Consider the following 17,248-nt stretch of genomic DNA (forward strand, 5'->3'; position numbering starts at 1 on the left):
TGCTGTTCTCAAAAGAAAAAAAAAAATTAACTTCTGTGCTCACAACTAGTTGGAGGGATGTAGTTCACAGCGAGACAAACTTCTAAAGAAGAATATAGGTTTGAGTTCCGTTCCTGGAGTTGACCACAACTTCACCACTTTCTCTTCTTAAGAAAGCAATTTGATGGATAAACAAGTTCCTGCTGTACAGTAAATGGAAGTATGTTCAATATCCTGTGATAACCATAATGGCAAAGGATATATATGTGTATAGCTGAGGCACTTTGCTATACAGCAAAAGTTAATACGACATCGTTAAGTCCACTATACTTCAGTACAACTTTGACTTTCAAGTGAGTGAGAGTGACTATGAATCAGCTCTAATTAATTAAAAGTGACTCACCCTGTAGCTATAATTTGTTGAAAGTGACTCACCTACTATTTATTAATAGTAACTAATTACAGGTGACATGCTTCTAAGCTGGTATGGGTAAATGCATGGATTGAGCTGCAGACCTGTGTTAGAAAGTCCTTGGGTTTCTACTTCACCCAAAATGACTCTGCTTCAATTTTATTTTATTTTTTCAGTACCACAAGTATTTATTAAGCACTTATCTGAGCAATCTGCTTCAACTTTAAAAGGGGACTTCCTTTATTCAGAATAATGAGTAGACTTGTTTATAGGATTCCATATTCTATACTTGCTCTCTCCTCAGTAAATTTGCAAAACTTGGTTTCTCTAGTTTGGATTGGAAGACATACCTCTGCAATTATCATCAGATATTATATTTCCCTAAGAACATAAATAAAAGCAATACTCTGTCATCTGGATTTGAGTCACCAGACAGACGCTATTTACATACCAAACTTACTAAACTTATTATAGATTCTCAGCAATTAAACCTTTTCAGAACCTGCATCACCTCTGTTAAAATCAATGTCAGTAGCAAAAGTTTTATGATTGCACAACCCAAATTCTTAAGTAAAGGTTTTTGTTTGTTCACTGATGAAAGTAGTGCAGCTCCATTTCCAGCAAAATGGCAGAAGAGATAAGCCTTTACAAAACCTGCAAATGCCAGATAATGTATAAGAAATGTTTTCTATAAATTGAGTATCTTCTGCATAACCTGGAATTCTCAGTGAAAAGATGGCCTAGGAAAACCAGAAAGAAAAAAAAAGAAAAAGAAAGCTGAATGAACAATATAATTAAGAACAGAGTTCAGTAATAGAAAAAGAGTTGAAAACAGAATTAATAAGGCCAAAACTTGGTTTTTTGGAAGACAAAATAAGCACACTGCCAGCAGAAGGAAAGATATAATAAAGATCAGAGCAAACATAAATGAGATAGAGAATAGAAAAACAATAGAGAGAAGTAATTAAACTAAAAGTTGGTTCTTTGGAAAGACCCAATATTGATAAATTTTTACCTAGAATGACTAAAGGAAAAAAAAGAAAGAAGACTCAAATTACTAAAACTAGAAATAAGAATCGGGGCATTATTACCAATTCTACAGAAATTTGAAGGATTATAAGAGATTACTATGAACAATTATATACCAACAAACTGGATAACCTAGATACAATGATCAATGTGTCTCCTAGAAACACAAAATCTATCAAGACTAAGTTATGGACAAATAGAAAATCTAAATAGACATATAACTTGTAAGGAGATTGAACCAACAAAGAAAAGCACTGGGCCTGATGGCTTCACTAGTGAATTCTACCAAACACTTGAAGAAGAACGAACACCAATCCTTCTCAAACTTTCCCAATAAGTTGAAGAGGAAGGAGTACTTTCTAACTCATTCTTTTAAGCCAGCATTACCTTGATACTAAACCCAGGCAAAGACACCATAGGAAAAAAAAATGACATCCCTTATGACAATATTCCTTATGAACATTGATGCAAAAATCCTCAACAAAAACAACAGCAACCTGAGTTCAGCAGTATATTTAAAGGATTATGCACCATGACCAAATGAGATTTATTTCTGAAATGCAATATTGATTCAACATAAGAAACTTGATCAATGTGATATATCATATTAACAAAATGAAGGGGGGAAATGACATGATCACCTAAACTGATGCAGAAAAAGCATTTGATAAAATTTGACACTCTTTCATGATAAAAAGCCTCAACAAACTAGAAGTAGAGGGAAACTACATCAATATAATGAAAGTCATATATGAAAATGCCACGGCAAATATCGTACTCAATGGTGAAACACCGCAGTGTTTCTCTTTAAGATCAGGAACAAGGCAAGGGTGCCTATTTTCGCCACTTCTATTCAACACAGTACTGGATATTAGTATTAGTCACTCAGTCGTGTCTGACTCTTTCCAACCCCATGGACTATACCCCTCCAGACTCCTCTGTTCATGGAATCGTTCAGGCAAGAATACTGGAGTGGGTTGCCATTCCCTTCTCCAGGGGATCTTCCTGACCCAGAGATCGAATCTGGGTGTCCTGTAGTGCAGGTGGATTCTTTACCATTTGAACCACCAAGGAAGCTCTATAATACAAAAAAATTATAGCCCAAAGGTCAAGCAATACAAAATTTAATAAATATCGAGAAGAATCCAACAGTTAATAGAATAAAATTCTAGCCAGTATCTACTTCTGTGTAAGTAAAAGATTATCATATAGAAAACTGGTTCTATTAAAAGTATCTCCTAGAAAGGGAAGAAATTATAAAGAAACAGGCTATGTTAGAGACCTAGTTAAGTGCCCTCCTTTTACAAATTAGAGACTGAGACTCAATCTTAATAAGTAACTTGTCCAAGATCAGTGCTGGGAGTTCTAGCCAAATCAATTACACAAGAAAAAATAAAATAAAATAAGAGGCATCCAAATTGGAACGAGAAATAAGTAAAATTACCCATTTGCAGACGAAGATGTGGGACTATTGGAACCCTTGTTCTCTGTTGGTGGAAACATAAAATGGTATAGTCAGGATGGCAGGAACAGTATGGCAGTTCCTTAAAAAAAATAAAAATAGAATTACCATATGATCCAGTAAGTCAGTCCTATACATCAGCAAAAAAAAAAAAAAAAGTTTTTTTGGTGGTAGTGTTTTTGTTAGGGACAAATATAAAGTACCTAAGAATAAACCTAACAAATGATATGGCTAATCTTTATGGACAAAGTTAAATGATATTGAAATATATTAAAGAAGACATACTCATTATATAAAAACTGTAAAATATAAATCTTTGAAAGACCAAACCGCATAATCTTACCCAGACAATCACATTGGTATGTGTCCTTCTATATGCTTTAAAAAATACATAGTTACCTAGTATACATAATTTTGCATTCTTTTAAAAAATTTTATCTGATATAATAAGCATTTCTTCATGCTTTTATTCTTTGTGCAGATACCCTGAAGAAAGACAGACCTTTTCTATCTTGGATGGCAGTTCTTTGTCTTCCTCCGTTTGTAGGCCTGGAAGAGCTGGCTCAGGGGGATTGGGCCAGCTAAGGTCAACAGCAAGATCTTGGATGTCTAGGTAAACACCACTGACTAGGCTCTGGAGGCTTCCCTTCACGAACAAAGCCACTCCCTCAACCTGAATACTTGCATTGTTACCATTCCCATCTCCCTACGAACAGCAGTAGCACTGGGGCAGGTCTCTCTCCTAGAGCACTTCCTCCATTGTGTCCTGCTATAACCACCTCTCTGTGAAATAATGAGAGCTCAAGGATCATATACCCTTTGCTTGTACACTTTTCCTTAATAAACCTTACTTTATGTTCTTTCCATGTGTTGCTAGTGTGTTGGGAGTGGAGGGGAAGGGAAGAGAGAGAGAGAGTCTGTGTCCCTTGTGGAACACTGGACATCATTTTTACATCAAATAATATTCCCATATTAACTTATTGTTGGACACTTAGCCTGTTTCCAGTGTATTGCTATGATAAACAAAGTTTTGATGACTATCTTTCTGAATGATATTTTGTTTTGTTTTCTTTGTTCAGCTCATTTCCTCAACATAAATTTCTGTAAGTAGAATGACTGGTTAATGCTTATAAAAGTCTTCATGTCATGAATGAAAGCTGAAAGCGTTAATCACTCAGTCGTGTCAACCCCATGGACTGTAGCCTGCCAGGCTCCTCTGTCCATGGAATTCTCCAGGCATAAATACTGGAGTGGGTAATCATTTCCTTCTCCAGGGGATCTTCCAGACCCAGGAATTGAACCCGGGGTCTCCTGCGTTGCAGTCAGATTCTTTACCATCTGAGCCACTGTGGAAGCCCCATGTCATTAATACATACTGCCAAATTTCTCTGCAGAAAAGTCATACCAAAGTATAGTCCCATTGGCAGTGGATGAGCGAGAACAGCCCAATATCTTTTTCCTTTGAGAAAAATCTTGTCAAACAGGGCTGTGTCCTTTTGAGCCTTTAGAGAACTTGCTAACTATGAGGTGAGTGGATTAGAGCCTCCTGCTCAGTGTGTCACCCACAAAGTTTCAGCTTTCTGCGCTTGTTTCCTGATTTGTGGGGCTCTTCGCCAGCTGTGCCTAGGGCAGTGGAGTGCCAAGGAAATCACCCAACGGCAAGATTCAGCTTGAAGAGAAAATTGACTCACCGATGGGCAGCAGTGCCCTGAAAGGTGTGTAGAAGCTGGAGGAGAGAGACAGAACCATTTGCCTTGCTGTCCTGTGAGGGAGCCCAGGCCATTTGTGCGTGTGTCTGCCTCAGAATGGGCACAGCTCCCGAGCTCATGCGGACGCAGCCGCAGTCCCTCTCACAGAGGAGGAGCGAGGATGTATGACTTGTTGCTCACAGAGAGCTGGGGCTGCACTTCCCAGGTCAAGGATGAGGATGTCGTCCTCTCAGACATTCTTGGTGACTAAAGGCTGAAATTTCTGAGAGCTTTCTTTGTTGGGGGTGATTTCAGGCTTCTGCCCCTCTGTGGTCGGGATTTGATAGCTGAAGCCTTTCCAGAGCCGTCCTCAGAGGTGGCGGGCTGGTGTTAGATGAAGGATGTGAAGGCCACTGGAGTCCTGCTCTAGGAACTGTGGCACTGGAACGGTGGCTGCGCTTCGTGTTCTCGCTGTTATCTTAGAGGAAACAGAAACTGCGGCCACTGTTATGTCTGCTGGGTGTTTTCCTCCATTGTTCCTAGAATTGAAGATGAGGAAAGATGCTAATTCCAAATGCCCTTATGACGACTGAGCCCATTGGAATGATGGCTGGCGTACAGGAATTACTTCACAGACATCTGTTGAATGGATGAACTCAAGGTATCCTCATGTCCTGGTTGGTTCCTTCAGCTGAGGTTGGAGAGAGGGTTAAACGGCACCTACTTCTCTTGTGACTGTCACAGTGGTCCAGGGGCCAGGAGGAGACCAATACAATGGCCGCAGTCTGGGAAGAGTGAACATGGCTGTGGCCAAAGGTAGTCAGACTCCTGAGGCTTCCCTAGGCTAGGAAGGTGTGCCTGCCTTAGTGGGGGTCAGGGAGAGATGAGCTCCAAGACCAAGATGGTGGAAGCTGGAGATGGGGGCATTGAAAAGGAAAGTTGGAGTGGTGCCGGTAAGCTGATGATCAAAGTGGATTGTGACACTTTTTGACTTGGTTCCAGAGCTTCTGGGATTATCATCAGGGTAACCTTGGTATTGCCACACCAGATGCTGGGAGACATTAGATTACATAACTTGTGGTGATATCCAAGGTGAAGAAATGGTGGTCAGTAGGCATTGTTTGGGATATGACTTCGGTGAGCATAGTTGGAAACAGGAGACAAAGTTCTTGCTTTGAAGCCAGCTAAAAAGATGAATTCTAAATGATTTTATTTGATGTTACTGACATAATTTTTTTCCATCAGCTCTAAGAAGGTGGCTCCATTTACTGATGAGGAAAAGGAAGAAAGGCTTAAGAAAACTGTAACAACATCAGTGATTTTTCCATTGTCTTGGTTCCCTCAGAACACAGGTCAGCTGGTCTTTGACTTGAAGGAGTAGAGAATAAAGTGGGGAAATGATATGGTAGTAGCTATTATGATTTAATGTTTGATTGGTTGTTTTAGCTGTGATTCCAGACACACATGGTACCTCTGATGCCCCCTAACAAGGTCCTTTCTGAGGCTGACAGGGACACGTCAATGGAGACAAGGCCACAGAGTACTTAAGAGTGTGAGTTCCACAGATTCACAGATATAGAAAACAAACTTATGGTCTCCAAAGGGGAAGAGGGGAGGGATAAATTAGGAATCCAGGATTAACAGGTATACACTGGTGGTGGTTTAGTGGCTAAGTTGTGTCTGACTCTTGTGACCCCATGGACTGTAGCCTGTCAGGCTCTTCTGTCCATGAGATTTTTCATGCAAAAATACTGGAGTGGGTTGCCATGTCCTTCTCCAGGGGATCTTCTGGAGCTGGGAATCAAACCTGGTTCTCCTGCATTGCAGGCAAATTACTGCATTGTAGGCAAATTCTTTACCGACTGAGCAAACACTGAGAGAAGCCTAACAGATACACCCTCAGTTCAGTTCAGTTGCTCAGTCATGTCCAGCTCTTTGAGACCTCATGGACTCCATCATGCCAGGCCTCCCTCCATCACCAGCTCCCGGGGTTTACTCAAACTCATGTCCATTGAGTCGGTGATGCCATCTAACCATCTCATCCTCTGTTGTCCCCTTCTCCTCCTGCCTTCAATCTTTTCCAGCATCAGGGTCTTTTCCAGTGAGTCAGTTCTTTGCATCAGGTGGCCAAAGTATTGGAGTTTCAGCTTCAGCATCAGTCCTTCCAATGAATATTCAGGACTGATTTCCTTTAGGATGGACTGGTTGGATCTCCTTGCAGTCCAAGGGACTCTCAAGAGTCTTCTCCAACACCACAGTTCAAAGGCATCAACTCTTCGGCGCTCAGCTTTCTTTACAGTCCAACTGTCACATCCATACATGACCACTGGAAAAACCATAGCTTTGACTAGATGAACAGATACACACTGCTACATACAAAATAGATAAACAACTAGATCCTACTGAATAGCACAGGAAATTATGGTCAATGATCTTTCAATTAACCATAATGGAAAGGAGCATGAATATAAATATACACATATATGTATATATATTCTTTATATAACTGAATCACTTTGCTGTATACCAGAAACTAACACAACATTGTAGATCACCTATACTTCAATTTTTTTTTAAGTGTCAGTTTCAATGTCAAACTGACCAACATTCACATGTAACTTGGGCAAGTTACTTGATCTCTCTGAGTCTTGAGGTCCTTATCTATAAAAGTGGGATGAGGGTTGCTGCTGCTGCTAAGTCGCTTCAGTCGTGTCCGACTCTGCGCAACCCCATAGACGGCAGCCCACCAGGCTCCCCTGTCCCGGGGATTTTCCAGGCAAGAACACTGGAATGGGTTGCCATTTCTTTCTCCAATGCATGAAAGTTAAAAGTGAAAGTGAAGTTGCTCAGTCATGTCCGACTCTTCGCGACCCCATGGACTGCAGCCTACCAGGCTCCTCCATCCATGGGATTTTCCAGACAAGAGTACTGGAGTGGGGTGCCATTGGGATGAGGGTAGATGCTAGTAATACCAAGGGGTACAGTATGTAAAATAGTTAGCCCAGTATCTAAACTCAATACAAGGCACTCTGCACTGCCTGCTGTCTTGGTCTCTACAAAGTTCTGCGTGCATGCTCAGTCACTTCAGATACGTCTGACTCTTTTAAACCCCGTGGACTGTAGCCTACCGAGCTCCTCTGTCCATGGGATTTTCCAGGCAAGAATACTAGAATAGGTTGCCATGCCCTCCTCCAGGGGCTCTTTCTGACCCAGTGATCAAACCCAATCTCTTGCGTCTTCTGCATTGGCAAGAGGGTTCTTTACCACTGGTGCCACCTGGGAAGCCCTGAGAGCCTGGCAAAGGCAGCAGTCCTTGGGACTGTGTCCTTATTAGGGCAGAAGGTCAGCTTGCTGATGACTTTACCACTCCCTTCCCAGATCTTTGCTGCTACCACCAGGCCATGCCATAGCACTTTCTGCTGGGACTCCTACAGCCAGTTCTTTCTGCTGGGACTCCTACAGCCAGTTCTTAACTGGTTTCCAACTCACCCTTGCCCCTTTCCAATCCATTTCCCTCCAGGAATCCAGAGCAGCCATTCCAAAGTTCAAACCTGATCATATCACTGCTTTACCTATAACCCTGTACTGTCTGCCCATCTTGTGCTAAGTGCTAAGTCACCTCAGTCATGTCCAACTCTTTGCAACCCTATGGACTGTAGCCTGCCAGGCTCCACTGTCCGTGGGATTCTCCAGGCAAGAATACTGGAGTGGGTTGCCATGCCCTCCCCCAGGGTATCTTCCCAACACAGGGATCGAACCCGAATCTCTTACGTCTCCTGCATTGGCAGGCAGGATCTTTACCACTAGCACCACCTGGGAATCCCACGTCTGCCCATTTTGGTTCCTTAAAATCCACACTCCATTTCACCATTTACAAGGTCTTACCACATCTGGATCTGCCTACCTCTTTCAAGTACTCCTAAGGGCCAAGGTCTCTCCTTACCCTGCACGTCTTGCCCTGCCTGGCTCACGTTCCCTCTCCCTCCTCCACCCCTCTCCCCCCACAATTTCCACCTCATTTTATTACTTAGACTTGGGTCTCAGCTCATATGCACAGCACTTCCTCAGAAAGGCCTTCATGAATTTATTAATCTAAATGAAGTTTCCCTACTTTGCTCTCATCATAATACTTGTTCAACATAACACCACATTTGAGGAATTTTTCTGTAATTATTTCGTAACTCTCTGCACACTAGATGTTAGCTGCAGGAGGCTGGGCCTTGGCTGATTCATTCTTCTTTGTGTTCACACAGCGCTGCCCTGGAACAATGTCAGGCACAACTCCTTAAATAGCTGTTTAACTAGCAAATGTGTGAATGAATGAACAGATGACCATCTCAGCATGAGGTGTGGGTGCTTCTGTTCATCCTCCATTGATGAGCCAGGCTGGTTTACAGAGCTTGTGTGTCACAATGCTAATGCGGTGACCCACCTTCTAGGCCCAGCTCCCTGATTTATGGGCTGCATGACCTCACACAAGCTTTGGAGGCAGAAACCATGACTTCATTATCCTTGTGTCTAGAACATTTGGCATGAGTCAAAATTCAGCAAGTGAATGAGTAACTCCTCACTCTTTTCTGTTCTGAATTCCCTCAAACTCATTATCAAATTCAAGCTGCAATTTTAGTTGGGGGCTTCTATACAGATCAGAGATGTCTATGCAGACCTTAAAAGTGCACACGTGGAGAATCCGGCTTCCTGTTGCACAAGCCAGTGCCCTCCACAGGACTGGCCATGACTCTGGAGGCTGCAAAACACAGACACCTAGTTTCCGGGCCCACTTCGGAATCTCAAGGAAAATGTTGAGTATTTAAAGCTCTATGGAAATGCCAAACATGGAGTTCATTTCAACTCAACTCTTTAGTGCTGTGCTGGGAATGAGGATACAACGGTGAGTAGGGGTCTGCTTGCCATGAATCAGCCTAGTAGAATGTGAAAGGTAGGAACTAGAAGGAGAGCTGGCTTGGAAAGTCTTCAGTCCTGTCCTTGGGAGAAGATGGCTTGGCGGGCTCCATCAGTGCACCTCTGAAGCATTCAGAGGGGCCACAAAACCAGAGAACAGACATGGGTAGCAAACCATTTGTTTGAGCACATAAAAGGCCAACCGTTTCTTGGCCTCTCCTGGCAAGGGAGACATAAATTACTGGTGTGTCAAACTCTGTAAGGACAGCCTCTGCATCTGGAACAGAGCCCAGTAACCAAGGGCGTGGAGGAGCTTGCTGTGCACGGAACTGTGCAGCCACCATGTCTGAGCACGGGGCATCTGCCCACGGTAGAGCTGCATTCAGCATCAGTTCATGCAAGAAGACACATTCTTCCTTTTTTTTTTTTAGTGTACTGTGTCATTTGGTTTTTGTTTGTTTGTTTTTTTAACTTTTTATTTCGTATTGGGGTATATAGCCAATGAGAACTGACTCACTGGAAAAGACCCTGATGCTGGGAAAGATTGAAGGCAGGAGGAGAAGGGGATGACAGAGGATGAGATGGTAGATGGCATCACCGACTCAATGGACATGAGTTTGAGCAAGCTCCGTGAGTTGGTGATGGACAGGGACGCCTGGTGTGCTTCAGTCCATGGGGTTGTAAATAATCAGACATAACTGAGCGACTGAATTGATATCACCAATTAACAGTGTTTGATAGTTTCAGGAGAATCGTAAAGGGACTCAGCCATACATACGCATGTATTCATTTTTCCCCAAATTCCGCTCCCGTCCAAGTTGGCACATAACATTGAGCAGAGTTCCATGTGCTATACAATAGGTCCTTGTTGGTTAACCATTTAAAATAAAGCAGTGTTTTTAAGCAGTGTTCCCTAACTATCCCTTTCCCTCTGGCAATTCTAAGCTTGTTTTCTGTGAGTCTCTTTCTGTTTTGTAAGTTCATTTGTATCATTTCTTTTTAGATTCTATATCTGAGGGATGTCATATGTTATCTCTCATTCTCTGTCTGACTTACTTCACTCAATATGACACTTTCTAGGTCCATCCATGTCACTGCAAATGGCATTATTTCATCCTTTTAATGGCCAAGTAATATTCCATTGTATATAAGTATCACATCTTCTTTATCCATTCCTCTGTTGATGGACATTTAGGTTGCTTCCGTGTCTTGGCTGTTGTAAACAGTGCTGCAATGAACACTGGGGTGCATGTGTCTTTTCGGACCATGGGTTTTTCTGGATATATTCCCAGGAGTAGGATTGTAGGGTCATATGTTAGCTCTATTTTTAGCTTTTAAAGGCACTTCTGCACTGTTCTCCATAGTGGCTGTACCAATTTACATTCTCATCAATAGGGTAGGAGGATTCTCTTCTCTCTACACCCTCTCCAGCATTCATTGTTTGTGGATTTTTTGATGATAGCCAATCTGGCTGGTGTGAGGTGATATCTCATTGTAGTTTTGATTCTCATTTCTCTGATAATTAGTGATGTTGAACATCTTTTCATGTGTCTATTGGCCATCTGTATGTCTTCTTTGGAGAAATATCTATTTAGGTCTTCTGGCCATTTTTTGAGTGGGTTGTTTCTTCTTCTTATGTTAAGTGTCATGAACTGTTTGTAAATTTTGGAGACTAATCCTTTATCAGTCACATCATTTGCAAATATTTTCTCCCAATCCGTGGGTTGTCTTTTGGCTTTGTTTATTGTTCCCTTTGCTGTGCAAAAGCTTTTGAGTTTAAATAGACCCCATTTGTTTATTTTTTATTTTTATTTCTGTTATTTTAGGAGGTGGATCGAAAAAGATGTTGCTGTGATCTATGTCAGAGAGTGTTTCACCTATGGTTTTTTTTTTTCCCCCTCTAGGAGTTTTATAATGCCCAGTCTCACATTTAGGTCTTTAATCTATTTTGAGCTTATTTTTCTGTATGAAGTTAAAAAATGGTCTATTTTCATTTTTTTACATGTAAGAAGCCACATTCTGAATAAACCAAGTGGACACTTGCAAACCTACAGGAAAATGGGAGGTGTTTTTAAAAGAGATCATAGATCTTTTCAACGAATGGGAATGTCTCCAAGCCAACAGAAATGTCCTTTCCATTCTACCTCTATCACCCTCCTGCCCTAGTCTCCCAGCTCTAAAATGCAGTGGTCCCGAAATAATGCTATTTGTAGCAACATGAATGGACCTAGAGATTATCATACTAAATGAAATAAATCAGACAGAGACAAATATCACATGATATCACCTACACGTGGAATCTAAATAATAATACAAATGAACCTGTATACAAGACAGAAATAGCTGCACAGACATAGAAAACAAACTTACGGTTACCAAAAGGGAAAAGAGGGGCAGTGATAAATTAGGAGTATGGGATTAATAAATATGCACCACTATATACAAAATAGATAAACAAGGACCTACTGTAAAGCACATAGAACTATATTCAATATCTTATAATAACCTATAATGGAAAAGAATCTGAAGCTGTCCAGTTGAAACTAACACAGTATTGTAAATCAACTATAGTTTAATACATTTTAAAATAAAATAAAAATGCAGTGGTCCCTGTCTCTCTTCTGCTTTGTACTGTGTCAGTGTGTACTGTCACTTCAGTCATGCCTAGCTCTTTACAACTCTATGGACTGTAGCCCGCCAGGATCCTCTGTCCATGGAATTCTGCAGGTAAGAATACTGGAGTGGGTTGCCATGTCCTCCTCCAGGGAATCTTCCTGACCTAGGGATCGAATCTGTGTCTTATGTCTCCTGCACTGGGAGGTGGGTTCTTTACCACTAGCACCACCTGGGAAGCCCCTGCTTTGTACTAGATACAACCTTATTTTATCTTCACCACTACCCTGAGTAATAGCACCTTTTCATTTCACTAATTTTGCCAATGAAGTCTGTGAGCTAAATGTTCTATTCTCCTATCCCTTGGGCTGGTAAGTGGAAAACTTGACATGGGGTCTTTCGGTTTTAACTTTCTGCTTTTTGCCCTACATTTTGCTGAGCTATTGACCTAAATTTGATGGATTTTCCTATCAGGACCTCTTGTTCAGGGACTTTCTCCTTTTGAATGTGCCCAAGCACACGGAGGGTTTCCCAAGGTGGGGCAGACACCAGTGGAGGGTTCAGATTCCCCTGGTGGCAAGTTGGTGCGCCTCTCCTAGATAGATTAGTGGTTCTTAGAGAGAAGGGGACAGGAGAGGCTTCCCCTGGGGCCCTTGGTGACTGTGGATCTCCCTTGTGCTGCGCTTGCTACAGTCTCACCTCCCAGGGGCTGTGGAGGGTGGTGGCCCTTCAGTTACTAGGCCACTGAGAGTATGGGAGACTGAGGCTTATTTTGACTTAGTTTTCTTGCCAGAGGGTGTGGAATTAGGGTTTCCAGGCTTCCTTCTGAGCCATTTGTACCAGAAGCCACCAGTAGACACCAAGTCCCTGCTGGCTCCCTGTCCAGCCCACCTCTGCCCACCTTTCTCTTCTCCTTTTCCCTTCAAGAGCCAGGGCTTTTTCCTACAGCAGCCTTTACCCTGTAACACTTTCAGTGGAAACCCCAGTGTTTCTCCTTCCAACCTGGGGTGGAGGCTCAGACACCTGCTCCAGAGAGGACTCTGGCCTGGACGAGGGTGCTGGCACCATATGGAAGCAGACCCTGGGCTCAGACATAGGCAAGTCACCTGTAGGCACCCCCTCAGGGAGCCAAGAGAATGGGACTGATCAGTTCCCACTTCTCCAGAAGCCCCCACCCGGCAGATGTGGGGGGCTCACTGCCCGACCCATGGAGACTACTTTTCCCTCCAAGGTCCTCTGGATACTCCACACGTGCCTGGGAGGCCAACTCCCAGCCCACTCCCCCTCTTTTCCTGGCCCTGTTCCATCCTGTGCCCTTTCCCACTGCACGGGACTCAGATCCAGGGCACCGGTGTGCGGTTTCAGGACAACCTTCCACCTTCAAGGTCCACCCCTCACTCACACCATCACTCCCCACCCATCTTCTCTCGCCTACTCCCACCCCACTTCCTCTCCACACACTTCCTGGCTCCTCTCGAGCTTGATGACCTTAATCCAAGGCCAAGCGCAGAGCTGGTACTAAACTTCTTTGTGTGTTGATTTTAAATCACAGAATGCTAAAACTTAAGGACTTAGCAATCCAGAGGTCATGCCATCCACCACCCTGCTTTTAGCATGGGGAAGTGAGGCCTGGAAAGATATACAATGGGAACTGGTCACAGGACCAGATCACTCATTGGCAAAGCCAAGACCACACCCAGGGTCCCTAAATCCTATCCATCTTCTCCCCATTGCCCACGGCCATGACTTCTACAGACGCCCCTCAGTCTGCCCCTAGGAACACGCCCTGAATGGCTGGTAGCTGCAGGCTCTGCAGGCTCCTACTGGCCTCCGTTTCCTCACTGTGATGAGTAGCGAGGATGAGGGGGTGGGTGTGAGGATGGTGGAGATTGTGGGGGTTCCATTTGCTCTTAGCCAAGCCCTTAAATGTGGCAAGGAAGATGGAATCTTCCACATCCCTGGCATTGCGCCTTTCATTATCTCTAAGACAGTGTGTTCCTCTGACCCACCTTATGAGGAATGAGTCCTCAGGTGAGGTGAAGTCTTTTTCAGGCCTCCTGAGGAGGCAAGGGAGCTGTGATTACATCTTTGCTGTGGGCTATTGACCACTTCCCCTGTGGCTCAACTGGTAAAGAGTCTGCCTGCAATGCGGGAGACCTGGGTTCGATCCCTGGATTGGGAAGATTCCCTGGAGAATTCTGGAAATGGCAACCCACTCCAGTATCCTTGCCTGGAAAATCTCGTGGATAGAGGAGCCCGGTGGGCTGCAGTCCATGGGGTCACAAGGAGTCGGTCACAACTGAGCGACTAACACTTACTTACTTGTCTCCTCCTCCCTCTGTCTGCACCTTGTTTTGATTCATCTGTTTCTCCCTTGTCTTTCCCTCTGACCTTACATCTTTCTCTAAGTTTTTCTTCCAGCTTGGTCACGGAGCTTTCCTGTTTTTCTGTGTCATTCCCTCTCCTCAACTTTCTCTCTCTTTCCACAGTTCTGCTTACCTGGTTCTCCCTGTGGGTTTTCCCCAAGCCAGGCTGTTCCTCCCAACGTCTCCCTGCTTCTGACTCTCTTTCCTCCTTCCTCTGTCTGTCTAGCCTTCTCTTTCTCTCTCCCTCATCTTGTGCCATCTCTGCCCACTCACCTCTCTCTGCCTCTCTCTTTGTCCCCCCACGAAAGACCGCAGCTCCTCGGAGGCTCAGTGAAGTCAGCCACCCCCAGCCCCAAATGCTGCCCCAAGTGCCTCACTTACCCAGGACTACTGGCCCACAGAGGCAGGAACTCAAGCAGCTCAGGAACACGCAGGGGAGCCTCCTCCAGTGGGTACCCCTCATGGCTCCAGAAAGGGTCCCTCACGCTCCCCCAGGAAGGTCCTCGGCACAGCAGCAGAGGTGAATCTGTCCCCACTGGCTGCTGGCCTTAAATAGGTGTGTTTCACCGAGGGGCCAGAGTACCAGAGGAGGACAAAAGAAGGTGTGGCCCCCACGCCAATCATCCTTGCCTCCTCTTTCCTTTCCTCAGCCTCCACCCCCTTCCCCCACCAAGGAAGAATAAAAACACCAATACACCCATTTCTGCATTCCTAGGCAGCCTGAGCCAGGTAGGGGGAGGGGCATGGAGGGGAATCGAAACCTGGACACCCTGAAAATGAGGGGCCCACAGATGAGCCCACCCTCCTGCCTGGTGTTTTGCCTGGGCCGCCCATGTCTTGCTAGCACTTTGGACTGTCACAGCGGGAGCAGCTAAGTCGTTTCAGTAGACAGAGCAGGTCAGAACAGGGAAGAGAGGGGCCAAGAGGCAGTGAGTTTGGGGCTGTACGCCTAGGCAAAGGAATGAAATTTGAGAAGATCCTAGGTAACATAGAAAGTGGGAGGAAAGATGTGAGGTGAGAGGCAGGAATCAGAGATACCCCATATGCAATTTGTGGGGTGGAGCGTTGGGCTCAGAATATCTGCTCAGTCAGGCGATCCCTGGCAATCCTGCGGTTGAGACTTCACGTTCCAATGCAGAAGATGCGGGAGCTAAGTATTCCCACGTGCCTCGTGGCCAAAAAACCAAAACGTAAAACAGAGGCAATATTGCAGCAAATTCAATAAAGACTTTAAAGTGGCCCACATTAAAAAAAAAAAAATCTTAAAATAATATCTGCTCCATGTCAGGAAAAGGGTCCACCCTCACCGCATGGTGGATTTCCTCTTTCCACTAGAGGGCGTAACAGAGTCAGAGTCTTTAAAGTCTGAGGCAGCCTGGGGAAGCAAGCTTGAGGAATCTGAGGTGGATAGTGGGGTTGAGAGTAGAACCTAGGGAGAAGGAATTTTGACCCCACGAGGAAGTAGGGGCTGCTCCTGGAGACTTTGGCACTCCTGTCACCTATTTTGACTTCTTGGGACTCGCAGGCATAACTAAGAAGGAAGAGAAAGCCTCAGCTGGGTGTGCCAGGCAGAATCTGAAAGTGAGAGAAGGTAGCTAGTTAATTCTGCAAAGGACAGCAATGGTGATCTTGCCCTGCTCTTTGCCACATCTAGAACCTTTGCTTCTGGTTCCTCCAGACTTGATTCCCTGAGCGTGGAATCTGTGGAGTGATTGGTCCCTGAGCAAGAAGCTCAGGCTTCCACTGCACAGCCCAGGATGAGGAATCGGCATGTCCACATTCCCAGGCAGAACTTGCAGTCATCCAGAGAGGACTGGAAGGCTACACTGTGGTGCCATCTCAGAGGACCAGGAAGGCTCCACCACCTTGCTGGCTACTTGCTTTCTGAATCTGAAATTCCAGTTACAGCCAAAATCAAAAGCCTGGACCATCCAGGTATAATGCAAACACTACAGAGAAGTAGCATGGTCCCCTCAATAGTCCCCTCACTTCCATATAGACCAGTTGATCCCTTTCTTTCCCAGGAGAAGGAAATTCACAAAGGTAAAGAGGAATTTTAAGCACAGAACAGTGGGACAGGATATGAGGAAGATATCACTGAAACAAATGTACACAGACACCAAAGTTAACTTGGCCTTCTTAATCATTTTGCTATGTCAGTTCTTGCTCATGAGTTCTTTCTATTTACTCATAACATGTTTTGTTTGGTGACATTTTTCTGGACTACAGTTTCCAATTTACAGAGGAGAAAAAACATTCAGGTTAGAGCAAAGTAAGAGCTGGATAGGTTGTCAGCCTAACACAGCAAACCTCCCACTTCTCAATGCAAGGAGCACTGGAGGTGCAGAGAGTTCTCCAGAACCACTGTGATGGTCAAGACTTCTACTGGGCTCAGGACACCTGAACCTGAATCCCAGCTCTGCCACCCAAGGCAAATCACGTTCTCTTTAAGGCTTATTTTCCTCATCTGTGAAATAAGGATATTATGTAAAAAAAAAAAAAGTAGAACTGAACAATAGTTAAAGCATAAAAAAATAGATTTTATTCCGAACTCTTGCAATATGAGAAAAGGGACCTCGGTATAGACCTGGGCTTAACTCCAAATGATCATGGACAAGTGGAAAGCTATAACCAAGAAGCAGGGAGGCGGGTCAGTGGATAGAAAATTACTAAGAAAAAACAGGGGGTGAGTGGATTCTGGCTAAACCAATTTAACAGAATTTTTGGTGAAAGACAGACTAGGGTGATTAAATATCAAACCTAGGTCTGTCTGGCCCCAAAGCTAAAAAAACATGAG

At 44.2% G+C, this 17,248-nt stretch overlaps 1 protein-coding gene across 1 annotated transcript in view; it reads right to left on the bottom strand.

Annotated features, from left to right (window-relative positions):
* MUC4 (mucin 4, cell surface associated) overlaps positions 1 to 15,763 on the bottom strand; it is a 48,260-nt gene extending 32,497 nt beyond the window's left edge. Inside the window, 1 exon segment of the mRNA XM_052645190.1 lies at positions 15,759 to 15,763. Within this exon segment, the coding sequence (XP_052501150.1) occupies positions 15,759 to 15,763 (5 nt within the window).
* Positions 15,764 to 17,248: the final 1,485 nt, after the last annotated feature.

Source organism: Budorcas taxicolor, chromosome 1, assembly GCF_023091745.1.
Source record: "Budorcas taxicolor isolate Tak-1 chromosome 1, Takin1.1, whole genome shotgun sequence".
In the NCBI taxonomy this organism is placed as follows: domain Eukaryota; kingdom Metazoa; phylum Chordata; class Mammalia; order Artiodactyla; family Bovidae; genus Budorcas; species Budorcas taxicolor.